The sequence below is a fragment of the Lepidochelys kempii genome, chromosome 2 (assembly GCF_965140285.1).
Source record: "Lepidochelys kempii isolate rLepKem1 chromosome 2, rLepKem1.hap1, whole genome shotgun sequence".
NCBI classification, from domain to species: domain Eukaryota; kingdom Metazoa; phylum Chordata; order Testudines; family Cheloniidae; genus Lepidochelys; species Lepidochelys kempii.
The window spans coordinates 161598805-161619108 of NC_136381.1; the positions used below are offsets into that span (position 1 = coordinate 161598805).

At 40.5% G+C, this 20304-nt stretch overlaps 1 protein-coding gene across 5 annotated transcripts in view; it reads left to right on the forward strand.

Annotated features, from left to right (window-relative positions):
* Window positions 1–20304, forward strand: part of TMEM245 (transmembrane protein 245) — a 121216-nt gene that overhangs the window by 21534 nt on the left and 79378 nt on the right. For 3 of the 5 annotated variants that reach the window (XM_073332668.2, XM_073332665.2, XM_073332664.2), the window contains exons 6-7: window positions 8490–8659; window positions 15406–15429. In XM_073332668.2, the coding sequence (XP_073188769.1) occupies window positions 8490–8659; window positions 15406–15429 (194 nt within the window). The remainder of the gene's footprint in view (window positions 1–8489; window positions 8660–15405; window positions 15430–20304) is intronic. The other 2 variants (XM_073332666.2, XM_073332667.2) reach the window with 1 other exon arrangement.

A 20304-nucleotide genomic window follows, 5' to 3' on the forward strand; every position in this document is an offset into this window, starting at 1 on the left:
AATTTTTGATTCTTCTTCGAGTGATGTCCCTATGTGTGCTCCACTGTAGGTGCGGCCTAGGATTGGAGATTATCAGTGCCTGTCGGACCGCACGTGTGCTCCTCCCCCATCTTGCGCCAGGAGCTCGTAGATAGATAAAGTATCTACGTGTGCATGTAGATAGATAAAGTATAAAAAATATAGCCCTGTGGTCCCCAGTTCCTTCTCTACTGCCTTTGGTCTGGGACAGAATCCACAACAGAGCTCGCTTCTCCTTTTGCTCAGTTAGGTAGTGCCTTGCCTGTTAGTTTTTAGTGTAGTTTAGTAGTTATTTCCTCCCTTTTCATCCTCTCCCTATTTTTTTTTAAAAAATCGCTTTTATGCCTTCCTAGCTTTTTTTGTTTCCTGCTTCCTGACCAGGAAGTTTTTTTCCCTCACCTGTATGCCTTTATCTCCCATGTTTAAGAGGTGCGTTTCCTGCTGGCTTGTCTTCCCGGTAATAGATGGTCATCCACAGGGCATTTGTGCCTGAGAGAGGGACATGTCCTGCAAAAGCGTACTCACTGCCACAACCTCACTACCAGGGTCAGAAAAGGCTGGGACATTCAGTTCCAACTTCTCATGGAGAAATCTCTGCGTCCTGCATCTGATGCTGGCCTGGATGCTTTCCCTGCACGGCTCTCTCACGCCACTAGATTGTTCACCGATCCTCCTTCGCCATGCCCTTCTGAAAGAAAATATTTTCTTTTCTGCACTAAAAATAAAGAAATGAGCTCCCTCATCACCCTCTGAGACACTGCCTGCCAGAACATCATTTCCTGCAAGGTCGATTGCCTGACATCCTTGGAGAGGGGACTGCTCCAGGGCCTGTCCGAGTACCTCCGGTACTGGAGCTAAGGAAAGGTCTAAAGACCCTATCTGGGCAGACCTGCAGCCCTCTGCACCATGTATTAGTGCTGGGGACAGAGACTCAAGACCTTCAAGAACAGTGCCAACCGTCGTTACCAAACCAGCTGTGCGTATTGTGCTGCCAGTGTCCATTTCAGCACCGAGCAAGTCCTATTCACCAGGCAAGCCTTCCACACCATCTACTGGCTGCTCAGGAGAATGCATCTCTCCCTCAGCACTGATTACATGTCAGTACTGACAATGCTCCTTCCTTCTCCCCAAGAGTTCCGATATGCCAAGGACTACCTATCTCTGGTGTGCCAGAGTCACCACTGCTCAGGCATGACCTCCCTCCGCTTCAGTCTCTCTCTTTCTGGACTCTCACTGTTCTTCCCTTTCTCCTCCAAGGACGGCACCCCGTTTTCCCAGCGACAGAGGAGGGTGAGGAGTACTCTATCCCACCCTCATACTTGAGATAGGCACAAAAGACTTCCTCTATGCATCCTCACTCTCCACAAGCAGACCAGGGCCCTGATATCGACGGTCATGGATGCAACCCCATGTGCTGCACCCTCAACATTGGCCTTACTGGGATCCTTGGACCATGTACAGAGCACCGTTTGGGAAACCTCTGGTGAAGCAAAGCTGGAGGCCTACATTTTTGCCTTCTCTGTTGGTCTCTGGACCACAAGAGGCTGAACCTCTCCCTGTAGCAGCTAAGGAGGAAGTACAGGAGGAGGAAATTCTACCACCACTCCACTTCTTTCCCCGATGAGGCTATCATGCCTCCACCTCCTGCTGCTGACTGTAAACATTTCCAGGAGTTGTTTTTCAGGATTCCTTTGGAGGAGGTGAAAGATCAACAACATAAGCTGCTTGGCATCCTGCACACATTTTCCTCCTCCAAAATAACTATGAGGACCTTCTCTATCCTGCCAAAGTGCTCTGGCAGACTCCAGCGTCCATCCCAGCAACCTGCAATGGGTGGACAAAAGATATGTTCCCACAAAAGACTTGGAATTTTTTTTCTCAACTCACCCCAAATTCCTTAGTCATCAAGAAAAAGGATGCCAATTCCTCGACCCACCTGTCATGACAGACTGGAAGCGACTGGATCTGTGTGGCCTCCAATTCTGAATATCCAATTACGAGGCTCTCATGGCTAAGACTGTACCTCAGCTACTCTAAATTACAGGAACTCTGCCAAGATAACAAAAAAAGAACAACTCCAGGTGCTCGTATCCGAAGGACGCCTCTTGGCCCATAGAGCTTTACAAGCCTCTTTGGATTCCACAGATACTGCTGCCTGTTCCATTGTGACTGAGATTGGCATCATGGCTGCACATCTCTGGCCTTCCTAAGGAGGTACAAACCACTGTCTAAGACCTAGCCTGAGGGCCCCAAATTATTTGTGGAGCGTACACTCCCTTCAGGACTCACGGTGGGTGGGATTGCAGGGGAAGTTGATATTTCCTTGGGCGTCTCTTCGACAGTAGAGCGTAAATGCCGAGGGAGCAATGAGTTGCTTACATACGCTCCCGATTTGGCACTATGATACTCGGTGCTGTCAGCAGAAGTCCCCTACCAAGTACAGACATAAGACTCCTCAAGGGGCTACCTCTCACACACCTTCAACCAAACAACAATTTTGAAGGTGAGCTTGTGACCCTGAGAAGCCTCCCCCTGTACCAGTCACATCAACCATCTCCAGCATCCTACCAGTTTGGCAACCACTTAGCCCCTTTCTTTCCATCGTGAGGGCTAATTGCCTTGGACAAGTGGATTGGAGAGATCAAGGAAGGATGTTCCATCCCTCTTCAGTGATCCTTCTCATGAGCCCATTCTTAAAATGATTGGGGTTATTCACGAGCTCCATTTGTGTCTATTTGTCAGCCATCATGACCTTTCACTACCAGACAGACAGACACTGTCTTCACCCACCTGCTCAGGAAACATTTCCTGAAGGACTTACAAAATCTTTATCCTCACGTATAGGATCCAATCCCAGCTTGGGACACCAGCCTCGTCCTACACTGTACTAGACCTCCATTTTAACCAATGGCAACATGGTCCTATGTTCATTTATCTATGTAAACAGCATTTCTTGTTGCTATCACCTCTGCTCGACCGGTTGGCAAAATTGGAGCTCTCTTATGGTATACCTCCTGTACACAGTTTTTCATAAAGACATGGTTACATGACATCCTCATCCCAAATTTTTACTCAAGGTACCATTCTCTTTCCATCTAAATTGCTTTCCCTGCTTCTTTCCAAAGCTGCACAGCAATCAAGCGGAGGCAACATTGCATCATCATCGATCGATTTTGAGGATAATCTCTACAACAAATTTGCGTATGGGTCCTGAGATGACTCGAGTCTGATCCTGGAACCACAGGTCCGCCTGCAGTAGGTACAGACATTTTTGTTTTGTTTTTTGTCCCCCTCCGGTCCCCCCCCGGCCCCTTCCTTCCTTCTCTCAATCTCTCTCTTCAGCTTTGAGGGCAAGGCGCTTCTCCCCGAAGCGGACCACGGCCTGATGGAGGATGTGGTGCTATTGAGGTTGGTTAGTGGTTTGCTCCTCCTAGCTTGTGATCTGCACATCAGTTTTCTTGAGATATACTTTGTGTCTCTGTAGTGTTTCCTCTGACCATCACAGGATCTCTGACCATGGGCGAGCTGAGAGTAGAGCACTTGTTTTGGGAGGCGAGAGTCTGGCATCCCTGCCCAATGTCCAGACCAGCGGAGTTGGTGTATGAGGATCATTGCTTCAATGCTGGTGACATTGGCTTCGGTGATGATGCTGGTGTTAGTGCAGCGATCTTACCACTTGATGCTAAGGAGGCATCGTTGATGGTACCTCTCCAGACTCTTGAGGTGCTGTTAAGTCACCCAGATTTAGCATCCATAAAGGAGTGTAGGAATAACAGTTGCCTTATAGACCCGGATCTTGGTGTCCTGCTGTAGGTCACGGTTCGTGAAAACATGGAGCAATTTCTCAAAGGAAGCACTTGCACACTGGATCCTGTGCTGGAGCTCACTGTTGATTTTTGCATGTTGAGAAAGTTTGGCTATTGAGGTAGTAGAAGTAGTATTCTATTGTTTCCAAAGTCGTAGTGATTCGTGGTGGGTCATATGCAAGGCCTGAAGCAGGCTGATGGAAAACTTTAGTCTTCTCAATATTGAGTGAGAGTCCTACTCTTCAGTAAGCTTGTGCAAAAATATCACGTGTGGACTGAAGGTCATTCTCAGTGTATGTGAGGGTGGCACAGTCATCAGCATACTGAAGGTCAGTAATGGATGCCCTGAGGACTTCAAGCAGAGAAGTCGAAGATTAAAAACCCGCCCATCCATTCTGTATTTAATGTCAATTCCATTGGGGAGGAGGTTTTAACAAGGACCAAAATGACTGCTAAATTGATGGAGAACAGGGTTGGGCAATAACGCATCCTTGCTTAATCCCAGTTTTGATGATGAAAGGGTCCATCTCCAAGCCATTACCACCGTTCTCTGTAGTCATCTGATCACCAAAAATCCTTAGGACCTTAATAAATTTTGGAGGTCAGCCAAAACTGGCCAGCACCTTCCACAAGGCTTCGAAATTGACTGAGTCGAAGGCCTTTGTCAAATTGATGAAGGCCGTGTATGGGTCCTGATTTTGCTCCTGAGACTTTTTCCTGGATTTGGTGGGAAATGAAGATCATGTCAGTTGTCCTGCAGGATGGTCTAAAACTGTAGAGATTCTGGCAATATTTCCTCAGCAAAGCAAAGTCATCGGTTTAAGAGGATACGGGCGAGAATTTTCACTGCTGTAGATAGCAAGGCGGTGCATCAGTAATTTCCACATTCCGATTTATCATCTTTCTTAAAGATTGCCTGAAAAAAGATCCTCCTGTCATGCTTTATCAGCATAAAGTTCAATCTCCTTGGTCCTTTTTTTACCACCACTTGTTTTTGATGTTGTGGGTTTTCCTTTGGGCTTTGGACTTGGTTGCTTGTATGACTCTTCCTTCTGCTTGTGTAATGTCTTTTTGCCATATGCGATGAGCTTTTTTTTCCTGTCAAGCAGGCCCTGAATCTCAGCATCATTCTCATCAAACCAATCTTGGTGATCATGGGTGACATAGCTGATGGTCTCAGCACGTGCCGAAAGAATGGCAGCCTTTAATCTCTTCCAGAAATTTTCATTATCGTAGTCAGCTGTAGGTATAGTGGAGACCCTGCTGAAGTTTGTCCTGACTCACTATGTGTTGAAGGGACTTGATGCTGAATTTCTTTCTTACTGATTTTGCCTGTTTACGATCCCTTGAAGCGATCTGGAAATTCATGATAGATTTAACAAAGCCATGGTCTGTCCAACAGTCATTGGTTTCATGCATGACCCTTGTGATGCAGACATCCTTCCGATCTTGAGCTCTGACAATAACATGGTCGAGAAGGTGCCAGTGCTTGGACCGAGAGTGTCTCCAGGCGGTCTTATACTTCTCACTTCGTCTAAAGATGGTGTTTGTGATGACCAGGCAATGTTCTATGCATTTTCTCAGGAGGAGGATGCTGTTGGAATTGGCCTTTCCTACTCCTCCTTTTCTGATAGTGCCATTCCAGAGGTCTAATTCATACCCGATTCTAGCATTAAAATCTTTGAGGAGAATGATCTTGTTCTCCTTGGGAATATTGGTCAAGATCTATATAGAATTGTTCCTTGATATACTTGTCAACATAGAGTGTTGGAGCCCATGCACTGATGACAGCAGCAGGCTGGTTGTTGCTGAGCTTAAGATGAAGAGTCATAAGATGTTTGTTGATTCCTTCAGGAAGTTCTGTAAGCTGACTGACACTTATTCTTAATAGCAGAACCGACACCATGAGTGCCCCTGTTCTCTGCAGATTTTTCTTTCCAGAAAAAGGTGTAGCCTTCACCACCTCCTGTCAGTTGACCTTCATCTAGGCCCCTTGTGTCACTCAGGGCGGTGACGTCAGTGTTTATATCTCACACGTTCTCTGGCGACAATAGCAGTTCTTTCTGGTCATACATTATTTTTATCTGTCAGCATGCGAACATTACATGTAGCAAAATTCACTGTCTTTTTATAGTTCCAACTGCAGGCAGAGTGATCCCACTGGATGCGGTAATCCAGCCAGGAGTGGGTGAGACAGCCTAGGTTTAGGGCATCTTTTCTAATCTTCTCCCCATGTGTGTTGATCAGAGGGGATCCTAAAGAGGACTGCTCAGTTGCGATAGCTGCTGCCAAATTACACACGTCTCAGTCCAGGTGCCAGACGACCATCCAGCTACCACCACCTACCTATAGATTCATGGTGAGGGACTGCCCAATTCACTAATCCTGTCCCCATCACCTGTCACCGCAGGGCTTGGAAGGTTGGAAAGATGTTATTTCCTGTGGTAGAAGCTTGCATGTGATTTCTTTTAATGTGGGGAAGCTGGTATGCCTACAGCAAATGTACGATCATGACAAGGTGGAGGTCTGGGGCCTAGTGGCAGGGAAAGTCCAAGTTGACTAGAGCGCTCCAACTTCAGCCTTCATCTGCTTTCACAACCATTGAGATCCGAAGACCCTCTTCCACCTGATCTACTGTTGAGGACTTGGTGGATTGGACTGTGCTTTGTCTGGGACCTCTCCTCAGACCTGCTCACCTTTGGAGACCCTACCAGGAAAATGAAACCCCCGACAACATAGCTCTGAGGATCATTGGAACACTCAAGCTCCTTCATCACAACAAGGTGGCGGTCCCTGAAGAGGCAACATTGCACACCCTGAATGTCAAATGAGCATTAGCTTTCTACATGGACAGAACAAAATCTTTCCATAAATCACCATGCTTATTCTTAACAGCCGAAAGATAAAGGTGTGGCCATCTCTAAGCAACGCCTTTCCAAGTTGATCTTGCAGTATATGCAATTGTCCTACAAACTACATAATTGATAATCTCCTCCTGGAACTAGAGCATATTCCATCCACTAGTTCTTCACCTTGATTGCCTTTCTCAATAGTGTCTCGACTGACATTTGAAAGTGGCCACATGGGCATCAGTGGACGCTTTTAGCTATCACAATGCCGTTACTCAGGACGTTGCAGCAGATGCTCTGCTCGGACACGCTGTCCTATCATCTGCAGTAAATGTCAGTCCGAAGCTCCAGCCTTCCAATTAGGGGCCCTGCTTTCTAATCACCTAAATGGAGCCCCCTTAGGGACATCACTTGAAGAAGAGGAAGGTTACTCACCGTGTGCAGTAACTGAGGTTCTTCAAAATATGTGTGCTCCACTACCTTCTCTCCTCCCCTCTGCTTTGGAGCTGAAACAAGCTCTGCAGCAGAGAAGGAACTAGGCAGGTGGTCGGACGCACAGTGCTATACATATCCTGCTCATGGCATGAGATGCGGGAGGTATGCATGTGTGGTTGGACAGGCACTGCTGGTGAAGGTTTCTGATCTGAGGTGCAGGGGATGCTGCTGCACCTACAGTGGAGCACCCATAAGGGGACACATCTTGAAAAATGTCAGTTACTGCAAAAGATGAGTAACCTCTTTTTTTCCCCCCTAATCCTCTTCTTTTATAAGAGAAACATGGGGTGTTGCAGCTGATATTTGATGTAACTGAGTAAGAGGAATATTGAAGATTTTGAAGAGCTATGAACTCGTTTTGGAGTTGTAGAATTGTATGTCTGTGGTTTTTCCCCTGCCACTCTACTAGTTTTAAAATTTATTTTGTAAAAGAAAAACATGGCACTCACACTATGGAGTTACAGAACTCTGTAGTACAAGTCATAATTAAGTAAAATCATAAGCAGAATTTTTTATTGCACGTTAACTGAAGTGATCATTTTTTCGCTGAACTGTAATTTTACATTTTTTTTTTCTAATTTACCTAGCAGCCTAGAGACACATTTGATGTTACAAATCAGCTGTGTGCACAATATATGCTTACTGATTTAGTTTTTTTCCATAAAGGACAAGTATTCCTTGTATTTGCCTAATTCAGGCTGTGTATGGATTTTACTGAAAGTTGCCGTAATCATTTTTGAGTTGAGATGCAATTTCAGTTCCAAAGGAGAACTTTTTTTAGAGACTTAAGAGCAAATTAAATCCGGATCGTTATAATGAAAGTTTGGTTGCAAGCTTACATATAACTGTTCCTGTTGTGAACATTATTTCTATAAATAGATGTACACTATTATTTTGCCTAAGAGGAAAGAGAGATTTAACATTATAGAAGGCCTAAAGTTTTAGGAATTCTGAGGGAGAAAAGTTTGCCTTTTGTCAAAGATTTTATTATATTTGTCAGTTATATTATGTGTAGCTACACAATTTAGTGCCATGCTTACAATCTGTGGAATTGCACCTATTTACATCAGACCTTGATATGAACTGTAATCTCCATAATGGTGCTATCGGTCTGGACTTAAAACTTCAGATAGCTGAACATGTTTTTCTGCAAGTAAATGACCACCAGTTTTTAAGAAGTTGACATTTAGTACTGTTTCTGGTGATGAGTTTTTATTAAAACAATTTGATTTTTCTAACTCACTCTCACAATGGAGTGAAAAACCCTGACATGGTGCACTTCTTAAATCCCTAATCCTTTCTCCCTCTTTTTTTATTACAGTTTGGGTTCTTAAAAAACTTGTGGTCCACTTTGGAGTTGTAAACTTCATGGCGAAACGTTGTAGTAATTGGTGGCACGTTCTGGAAGACTTCGTGAAGGAGCGGCAGGAGGCTCTTGCTCCACGGCCAATCAGAGGACTTGGAAGGGTCATGCTAAAACTTGACAGTAAGGTATTTCAATTTATTTTCTTAAGCCATAATTCTGAATAAAATTTTCTTTATTCTTCATAAGCTGTGCTCTAGAAAGCTATAACTCTAAAATAAGTGTCTCCCACTCATAAGCACATTGTTCTTCATGTAAAAGTGTATCTTAGGCCTTGACTATGCTTGCTCTCTCGAAGGCTATAGCACGTTTTTAAATATTGTTATAATAATGTTTAGCTCCCTTGGCACTAAGATGATGTCTACATACTAAAAAAAAAAGTAGTTTTTTAAAGTTGTTAGCTAACATGATTTTCTACTTGGATGTTAATGGGGATTTCCCATTTTACAATTCTTTTAACTGATGGTAAAGATGATAAACTGAAGGTACATAGGTGTTTGGGGAGGGGAATCCTGATCATGTTAAGCTAACCGTTTTTTAAAAAGCAACTTTTTTCATTGTGTAGATAGGACCTAAGCTACTTTAGTTACATTTGTGTTTAAACTGTGCAAAAGCATGATGGTTAAACACAACTGTTCGATAGTGTAGAACAGACCAATGTGGTGGTGGGGAAAAACCTGTGGGGTGAGGGTGGGTTCTCTTGGGAAGCTACTGAATATGACATTGCTTATTTTCTTCTGGTTTTCTAAGTCAGGGGGTGCCACATTTCAGGAAAGATGTGCACAAATTGGAGCAAGTCCAGAGGAGAGCAACAAAAATGATTAAAGATGACCTATGAGGAAAGATTGAAAAAATTGGGTTTGCTTAGTCTGGAGAAGACACGATTGAGGGGGGGACATAACAGTTTTCAAGTACATAAAAGGTTGTTACAAGGAGGAGGGAGAAAAATGTTTCTCCTTAAGCTCTGAGGATAGGACAAGAAGCAATAAGCTTAAATTGGACATTAGGGAAAACTTTCTAACTGTAATGCCCATACAAAGCACACAAGATCTGTTATAGGGGAGAAGGCAGCATGTGAAAATACAACAGGATGTGCAGTCTCACACCCACACACCCTGCAGATGTTCTTTATAGTTACCAGTCTGTTGTAGCTCGAGTCAATCTAACAGCCAGTTAGATTGAGCACAAGTGAGGAGCTGGGCTCTGTCGGTCGTGATCTGAGGCTTTGCAGGACTGAACCCACAGTTCTATGGCAAAACACCCCAGCTGTAAATTTCCACTTTAGTATATGGATTTTTCAGTGTTATTCTGTAATCATTAGTCCTTAAGTGGTGTTAATCTTAGGGTTTTCCACTGTTATCATTCTTTGGTTATTGTCAGGCTTCCCATCGTTATCTCCTATTTGTTGTCTCGCTTTTGGAGGTGCCTGCCTTACCTCTGAGGTCGTCAATGCTGCTAACATGTTTAGCGTTGGATACAATGGATGCTTTCTGATTGTCTCCTGGTGTTTCCAAGTCTCTCACTTTTTCTTGACCATCTGGACATTTGTGATGGCTTTCACACTCATCCTTAACCATGCACACATCCTTTACTCGCACCAAGCAATTTTACAGAGACTTTCAGACAAGATAACATTTTGGAAAGGATTATATGGTTACTAAAGGGATTACAAAAGAACCTTACATAATTTAGTTTGCAATGCATCCAAGAAGCAAGATCTTGTAGCTAATACTGTAATGAAGTCTTATCCTGAAACAAAAGGTGACCATAATCAGCCATAAGGACTATTCTGGTCTATTTGTACCTTAACATCCATATTACAGACACTGGGAGTCTGTCAGATGCGTTTCTACCAATGTCCCAGGGGGTCATTCCTTTCTGCTATTCAAAAAGGGTGGCTGGCAGGATGATCAAATCATACATTAATACATTTAATACATACTACATTATTATAATCGTCAGTCATTATAACCTCTAATACAAATATAAAATCCTACTCCCACACTGGGGTGGTTAAGCACTGGAATAAATTGTTTAGGGAGGTTCTGGAGTCTATCATTGGAGATTTTTTTAAGAGCAGGTTAGACAAACACCTGTCAGGTATGGTCTAGATAATATTTACGCCAGCTGTGAATGCCGGGGACTGGCCTAGATGACCTCTCAACATCTCCTCCAGACCTATGATTCTGTTGAAACAGTTGATCCTATGGTGGTAGATAGAAATAGACTTAACACCTTTAACTTACATCACATGCTTTCACTTTTTGCAACATTTATTCCTAACACTTTCGATAGTGTGATACTGTAATAAGAACAAAAGAATAGCAAACCCTCATTTTCTTCAGAAGTAAAAGCAAGGTGATTAACCATTTTAAATCTGTTTAGCAGTATGTTTAATTTTAATCTTAGAGTTTGGAGGTCATATGGGCCTGTTTTGCCTGAAAGCCATACTCACTACTTTCTGTTAGTAAGGGGGGGGGGAGGAGCTGAGCTGAGCTTCAGCACCAGGAAGCTGCAGAGACTCAAATGTGAAGAAAACAGGCAGCTGCTGCTGTTTCAAACATAAACAGCTGTCTAAAAGTATAGTGGTGATGCTTTATTCTGGCAGTCTGGCACGTGGTAAGGCCAAGAAGAAGTCCCACTACCAAGAGCAAGAGATGCACAGAGCAGAAAGGTGTCCCATTCCACCCAAGAGAATCTGTCAGCCTAGGCAGGGGCCTAGGGAAGAATGTTTTATTCCCCTTCTTAAGTTAAACTAATAAACAACTGACAAAGGGTGAGGGAGAGAGCTGCTTGTGAGTTCAGCATGTCTTCAGCATTGAGCTCCCTTTTGGAGCATTCCTTTGATCTACCAAGGGGGAGCTATGAGAAAGTATTCTGTTCAGCTTTCCCCCTACTCCAGGTCCTCTTTTTCTCCTACAGGGAAGATGGGGCATACCCCACCCCGAGAGAAGTCCTGGGTGAGGAAAGGGAACACAAGCATTGCTGCTTATTCTCTCTCTCAACAGATCAAAGGGACAATCTGGGGCAGAAATTCTATTGTTCTGTACAGCACCTAGCACAAGAGGTCTTAGTTCATTACTTGGGCTCCTAGGCACTATGATAATATAAATAATAAACCCGGGACAACTGGGAGGCTCTGGAGGCAGCAATGAAACCTACTTGTGCATTTCATATAGGTCCTAATTAGATTAGGAAAATGAGATGTTTTTAGCAAAATTGGTTTTACTGTCCCCTCATGCTACTCCTTCTGGCACTGTCCCTGCTGCTGATAGCATCTCAGTAGAAGCTGGGAGCTTCCCGGGTTGGGGGGGAAGATCCCAGGTGTTCTCCTCTCTCTGCCCCTACAATCCTTATACAAATGTTTATAGTTTACTCTCACATTTGTAATTAGTCCAAAATCAGTGCTTTGCTTCACCCTAACACACACTTTAAAAAAAAAAATTCATTGGTTTCAGTTAATGTTTAAAATGGTGATTGTATGGTTTTGTTTTATTTCATTTCTGTTGGGGTTAATAAGGATAGCTCTTTAATGGCGCCATATGGTGTTTCCTGTCCATTGAATGATTCCACACATCCTTGCAGACATCTATAAATCAGGATTGTACTGATGTTTCCCTTTCCTAGTGAGTATTTTTATTAACTGCAGCCAGGGTTGTTTTTAGTGTGTTCAGATACGTATAGTCATTTAACTATTCTTGATAGAGTATAGGAGAACTTGATGTAAATGATACAAACAGGTTGGGCAGCTCTCTTACCATACAGAGTCCAGTGTTAGTGTACATCAAGCACCATACTAGTCGTACAGTTCAAACACATCTTAGCAGAAACATTTACCAGATTATGGAAATACGTATAGCCATGATAAATCTTCCCAAGAGAGATGTCAGCATGAATATAAATAGCTTCCTTAAAAAATACTGAGAAAGTGAATGTAGTTTTGTTAAATTTGACTTCCTCAAATATTTGGTTTAACCCAAATGGGTCATATTTTTTTAAAACTAACTTGATTGCTGGGGTAGAAGCAACAACATTTTGGGGTACATTTGTCGGTATTACAGTGGGAAATAAGGCATGTTGTATATAATGTCCCCTAATCTGAGTTTTAGTGTAGAACATATACTTAACTATATTAGTCAACGCTATTGACATTTTCCTGCATATCAGTGCTGAATTCTGGAAGTCCTGTTTCCAAGCTATTCTATTTATCATTTGTTGTATTACTTTTAGAATGGAGAAGATATAAGACAGAATCTGAATGAGGGAGGTTATGCTAGTATCATGTTAATTTCCCAGGCTAGAACCAGGACAATAATTTCCCCTCTGTCACATTATTATAACCATTAAGAGGGGAAAGTAGCTGATCAAAATATCCTGTTTACACTGCTTGGTACTTAATGATGAAAACGGGTTCTTACACTCATATGGGAATTTTCTACCCAGTTTCCATGAAAGTAAGGTAAGGCAAGATTTTTTTGTTAAATCTATAAAACCCGTTACCTTATTTTTGACTTATACAATATCCCATTTCCTGGGAAGAAAGAGTGGAAACAAATCAGAAGCTGGAGGCTGAGACTTTTGAAGCTCTCTTGTACCTTCCCATTTCCATGCCTTGTTTCCATAGGAACAGGTGTACCTAAGCCACACAAGTATATGGGATAACTGCATACTTTCTGTTGTATATTGTTTGTTTTGAAATCTTTGAATGCCTATGTTTAATTGTAAGCCTGTTGCTTGCTTAATCATACTTTAATTTACGTTCTGAAATTTTGGTTTTATTTGATACATTTTCTCTTAGGCCTTGTTTACATTAGGAATTTTGTCCCAATTCCATCTATTGATGGCCAGCCACTGGTGCAAACCCCAGCTGTAGACCAGAAAAAACACAATTTGTTCTGATGGGGTGTTGGAATTATTAATACGGGAACCACTATTCCTTTATTAAATCCAAAGGCCAAATGGTACTTATACAATTGCTCTAAACATGCCTCAAAAGCCTAATCAATAAGTAATATACTACATCCAAACAGTAACAAAACATTAATAAGCATTTGATCAAGAGATTTACAAGTGGATTAAACCCAGTGTTGTTTAGACTCATATTGGTAGGCTCCAGCTTGGTCAGGCGGGTATTGGCAATGGACCCTTTAAGAGTTTATTTTTACAAACAAGTGATGTCATTGCCAATTACTAGCTTCAGTTAAAAACCAAGTTGAGACAATTCACCCTTATTTCCAGTCTTAATCCAGATAAGATTTACAACCACCTTTCTTCCAAAGGCATTTCCTCCCTTCCTTCTTGCTGTCTACTTGGGTTCACATAAGCTTTAACACTAGTATGCAGGTTGGGGAAGGGCTGTGTTGGCTCATTTTAAGACAGACATCCTCCCTACTTTGTTCCTTCTGGCCTTATTGCTTATTATTTTCAAGATCTTCCTTCTTGAGAGTCAGGGCTTTCTTTACAACACGCACAAATTTCCTTAACTAAATTTAAGCTAATCTTAATTCTTTAATTTTATACTTATCCTACCTGGAGCTTAGCCCAGTTTCAAGCTTCACGGGTGCAAGCTGCCACTTCAATTGTCCACACTTGGGATTTGCATGGATGTATTCGTGACTTGTTACCAGTAGCTGGAATTGAAGTAAAATCTTATTGAAAAGCAGGCCTTAGAATGAGTGAGTCTCTGAGTAGTTTGGGTGAGAATTAGAGTAATATTTATTTCAGTACAAAAGTAGACGGTTGCTTGTCAGGGAAGGGCTCAGCACCTGAATTTATAATATGATCCTACTGCAGACAAGCATGTGTAAATAAGTGTTGGTTCCATGACCTCTTGGTCTGTATCTCATGCATATAAATATATGCGTGTATTTTATATTCCTTTTCATACTGATTCTCACTGGGTATGAATGCAGTAATACTAATAGGATAATAAAATTTATGTATATCACAATAGGTAACATAAAAGACGCTTCATATATATTTTAAACTGTATCTTTGGTCAAAGTTGGAACCTCATTGCAATAAACTAGTGTATGAGATGTTGATTCCTGATATCACAATGATATCACGCTGCTTTTAGAAAAGAACTTTCACAAGTGTTGCACTGATTTTTAAAATTTTGGCTTGCTACTGTTAATCTGTAACTATTCAAGACATAGTGATGCTGATTTATAGCTGGTTTATTAGTGTTAAGTTATGCTAGCAAAATATGATGAAGTTTATATTCATTCACTGTACTCCACTTGCTAAATATTATGCATATTTAGGCTTGAAAGGATTAGATTATCGGAAAATGTTGGTAAATACCGATTTCACCATACATAAGCCAACAGAAAAATATTTCCATAGATAATAGTCAAAATTTACTATTGGACAAAGTAAGAAAAATGTTGCTTGAACTTACTAGTTTTTGATTTAAGGATATTTGCTTTGTATATATTGTGGTATGTAATGTTGACAGTTTTTGTGTTAATGGTTATAAAGCTTTAGCTTTTTGAATTTCAATGTCTGCTGTCATTAAATAATTACTGTTTCACCTCCCCATAATTTCCCACAACTATGAAAATGTAAAGAGATAAAAGTAGGAAAAATTTTAAAAAATTGATATCTGTTGAAATTTATATATATACATGAATCGAATTTTGCCATGCCTATGCATTTTCCTGGTAAATCCTAGATTATTGTATTACAGATTTCACTATTTATTTCCTAATGCAGTTTACCTTTGGGTCTGGAATTACTTAATTTTCATTCTGTGGATGACTGTCTGCCTTCATTTCTATTCACACTATTACTGCATTCTTCAATAATCTTCCACTGTCGTCTTGTCTTTTTTTTTCTCTCCTCCGTCTCCCTTCCTCTCTTCCCCCACAAGCTGTGGCACTGGCTTAATAAGAAGGTAAATAAAGAGATTGTGATTCCAACTAAAGGATTGTGTCCTTTTTGCAGCATGAACGCTTTTAACATGTCTTGCTCTTTAGTTCTCTCTCCCAATTGTCGTCTCCTCTGCCCCCCCCCCCCCCCGTCTAAGCTACTGGAGGTCATATAATGCCATCTGATCTATATCTTTTAAATAAAATGAATGCATTTAGTTAAATGTCTTATACAGCAGGTTAGTGTATTAGCCTTTCTCCTTTGTGGACTTGGGTTCAAATAATTTTAAGATTTAAGAAAAATTTGATCTCTTGACTAATCCCCATCTGTACACGTCACAAAGCGAACACATAATTTGACTCTGTAGGCATTTTCTGTTTAGGGGAACTTAAAGGTGTTGAAGGTCAGGACTAGGGTAAGTTTACAAAGATGTGAGTGGAAACTTGCATAGCTCCTGTATTATGACTGGCTCTAGTCAGTGCTATTAGGCTTTGGCCTTCAAAAGCACCAACTTAACCCACACATTCTTTTTCTTAAGGGAAAAATAAAACTCCAAATTACTCCATATTGAACCATTACTTGGGGAGCACCCAAAGCAGCATCAAGTAGAAGGAAGGAACATCCAAAACTGCTACTGTAGTTAAAAGAAAATAATTTCCTTTCTATGAGGTTCATAGAAAAAAATAGCCATGTAATCCATATGACACACAATCTCATCCTTAATTCACCCTGTGTTGCTGAGGTACTTCAACTAATTTATTTCAGTTCTAAACAGGATTAAGCTACTACACTCCTACAAATTGCTACTTTCATTGTCTATACTAGGAATTTGTTAGTGCATCCACAGTGGCTGGAATCTGGGCGAATCCCGATTTTAGACAAAGCCTTAAACTCTGGCAGAGCATACCAGCTCCACAGTAGCAGCAAGAGAGCTGGAGAGGGCTGCCAGTGGAACTTGTATGAAAATCAAGGTGGGAAATCTGGCATCAAAAGTATTAAAATACAAATCTCAAACATAAAATTCCCCAGCAGAAAAGCATTAAGATAAACTAATGGTTGTAGATACATATTGATTTAAATTATTAAATGTTCAAACACTATGTATGAAGGGCAGGAAGTTAAAAGGTAGTATCTTTAAAAAGCAAATAAAACCATAAAACTGGAAATCAGCTAAACTTCTAGCACCAACCTCTGTCCTCATTTATCTCAGCACTGGTGAGAGAATCCAACTAGCTGTCACTGCACAGAAACTCGGTGTTTACTGTTGCCTGTACAAAGTATAAAAGTATAGTCTCTTTGATCAGTCACATAACCTACAGCTGCCCTTGTAGACTGTAGTAGGTACCTGGAATATAATGGCTCTGGCCTGTGATGGGAGGGTGAAAGGGATAGAGTTGTATACCCAGTCCAAAGTGTAGCTGTGGATGGAGAAGGAGATATAAAGGTATTTTTTTAACAGTGTGGGTAACAAACAGTAAAATTGAGATTATAGTTGGGGTCTTCTGTGGAAAATATGTGGAGAATAATGCATGAGATGTTGTGGTCGTTTTAGCCTGAAACACGGGGACTGTAGAGTTTCATCTCCAGCACCAGTGGATGAGTTCCCTATGCAGGGATTTCACTGAGTATGTGGGGGGTGGTTGGGGTGAGGTAGGGAGAAGCAAGATTTGTGTGGCTTTTCGTTAAAAGATGGATTGGGGAGAGCAGTTAGAGTAGAAGGATAGTTTGACCATCATCTGATCTTTGACATTTAGACTGTTTTAATTTCATCCTCCATTTCCTGATGTTGAAAGGATTGTGTCTGTACTACAACGTGCAAGTGTTCTTAAATTATAAATATGTATGTGCAACCAGAAGTTGTCTTAAAGAAGAATTTTTGTTTGGGAATATGTTACATCTCTGCAATATACCCACACAATGTACTGAGGTACTAATGGAATTTTGGTCTTAACTGTCCATTTTCTTGATTCTGTGATTTTAGACTCTTAATGTTTGAACAGCGATTTTATGTGGGTGGGTTTACCCTAATTTTGCCACAATATAAAAGTTGCTAAATACTAACATGGCTATTAAAATACATTTAAAAAATAATAATAAAATATAATTAAAAAAGAATAAAAATAATGTAGACCCATCACGTGCAGACTATAACTTTTAAAAAATTGAGCTTTAATTATTTACTTGGAAAAAGTACTTGAAACTTCTCATCTTTCATTTCTTGCACCTACATAGATATTTTGAACATTTATATCAAAATATTTTTATTTTGTAATATGCTAAGACTCCTGTGTATGCTGAGCAAATCATACATTTGTACAACTTAGATATAAAATCCAAAAACAGACTGTAAATTCTGACAGGCTCTTAATTTTATCAAATCTACAGTTCATAAAATGCTAAGAAAGGGGGAAGATAGAAGCACAAAAGAGCGGATTGCAGTTCTAAAGGTTGCTTACCTTTTATAACTTTTTCGTCTTCCTCTCAAGGAAAGTACTTAAGAGAATACTAAAATAAGCTTCTCTGTGCAATGTGAAACTAAAAATCTGACCCATGGAGGCAGGACAGGGTTTGAAATGGTTATTGGTAATTCTGGTTATTAGGACGGGAGGTTAAGAGCAAAGCTCTTTTATATAAGAGCTTTCTGTCAGGGACTGTTTTTAAACTGTGACTTCTGTGAGTAAGAATTACACAACTTAATATTACTTACTGAGCCCAAGGCATAGAAGAGATTCCAGTGAGTTAGAAAGACGTGCTCTGTATGGCATTGTTTACAGCGTGAATCATAAATACCTTTCATTTTTGCTAAAATCAGTGCCTCTGCGCCAGTGTTAGCAACCTTGGAAACCCTAATGTAGACAGCTCCCCAGCTTGTTTGACCTAGCTACTCATCTGCACTTTTTCACCGTGAACCTGACATATCTGAGTAACTGACTTCACTGGAGCTAAATTATCCCTTTTTAACAGTCCTACAATAATGGAAGATTAAATCCTTACCAGAAAACACATCCGATTTGATTTATTACTTTATTTTAGGGAGGGAAATTAAAATAGACACTGAAACAGCTGCGACTGCATAAAAGAAGCAAGATACTCATACTGTTTGTATTTTACCACAAACAAATATATATTCAGAGGTTTGTCAATATATACAATTTGCATGTATAATAGTTTAGCATGTAAAAATATATTAGAAAATGAGCACTCAGATATACGTAGGTGTTCTTTTAAGATGAGATGATTTGATTTAAATGTTTTTTTGTGAATAATGTACAGTGCTCTATAAAATATAGAAGGCATAATCACTCTCCCAATTCCAATAAATCTAGACATGAGTCAGTCTTTTCAAAGCTAGTTCCTAGTACAAACCGTAGATTTAAAAAGCCACATTCAATTAAAATGTTCATCCCAATTACTTTTTCCAAATACATTTCTCAGTGAACTCATGAATGTATGTACTTTGACCTTCCTTTAGTTTTGAGGCGTAATTCAATTGTTTGTAATTTGCTTTATTTTTGAAATGTAAAGATAAGTTTATACCCTTTCTTTCAAAACCCTGACATTTTAAGATAGTTTTCATTGACTGCATATCAGAAATCCATCATTATTATTATTTTTTAATGAGTGAATGACCTTCTGTAGCTTAGGAGTTTGGTTTCTTTCCACTACTTGACTGTCGTAGATGTCATGGCAACATTTGCTTGTAGCTATTGACTAACAATTAAATTACTTTAAAATACTGAATAGCTGCTGACGACTGATGTTTAGAAAGTGTGTGTGTGTGTGTGTTATGTGCATGCATGTATTTAGGGGTAGGGTAGAAAGGAAAGTCTATAAGAATGACCTAGAGAAATATGGACCAAATTCAGTGGTAAGTTTCAACTGGTTTAATTTACAGTTATTTTTCCCACTGCCTCCAGCATGTAAATTGAACCAACAGTGAGACTGAGGTTTTTGTTTTGTTTTTTAAATGGGAGATTAGAATCAAGCATGTATAGGAGCTGCTGGGTGCTCAGCATTTTTGAAAAACAGGCCACTTATTAGGTGAATAAATACTTTTATTTATAGTATTTAGCAGCGTTGTGTTGCACCCATGTTTTGAAAGTCTTTAAAACTCTCTTAATCTCTCACTTATTTACAGTGAAGCCTCTTTTTCTTTCTTTGAATTTGTCCTACAGACAATAAACTAGTCTAAGCTAGTGTTGAGGGACCAGATTGAAGGGGGTACAACAAGAGTTAAGAGGAGGCTGTAAGTGAATTAATAATATGGAGAGCATGCTTTCACTTATACCTTATTACACCCTTCTGCTCTTCCCTTTTCAGCTTTCCCTGATGGCCCAACTGCAAGTAGCATAATATTAGACTCTTAGAACTTGCCTACAGTAAGGACACTGATGGTACTATCGGTTCAATGGCTCCAGTGGGAGACCTATCTTCCAAGACTCTAGAGGTTTCCAGATCAAACCAACAGTTTACACAGTGGTAAAACAACAAAAGCCTCTAGATATGTCTATGCTGAGACGCTTGTTGCTATCAGTGGTGCTGTTGGATCAGAACTGACAGTGGTGGAAATCTCTCATGCGGTTCCCTAATGTAGATATGGCCATGGACTCAGTAGCCAGTGGGACAGATTCAAAGGTGATATGTAAGCTTATGCGTTAAGTGGATGTATATTTTTCACAAACTGAATCTAAGTTTAGCATACCTGTTGAAGATAATTGAGATAAGAGATACATTACATTAGTTAGGTTTTCTTAGATTCACTTAGATGTGTCTCTGAATTTGGACCTGTGAGTAGAAGCCACGGCTTTTTTTAAATTGAGAAAGAAATAGCAAGGAAAGTTACAGAAGATAAAGTGAATATTTAACTTATGTATAACACAGTATTTTTAAGGTGCTGTAT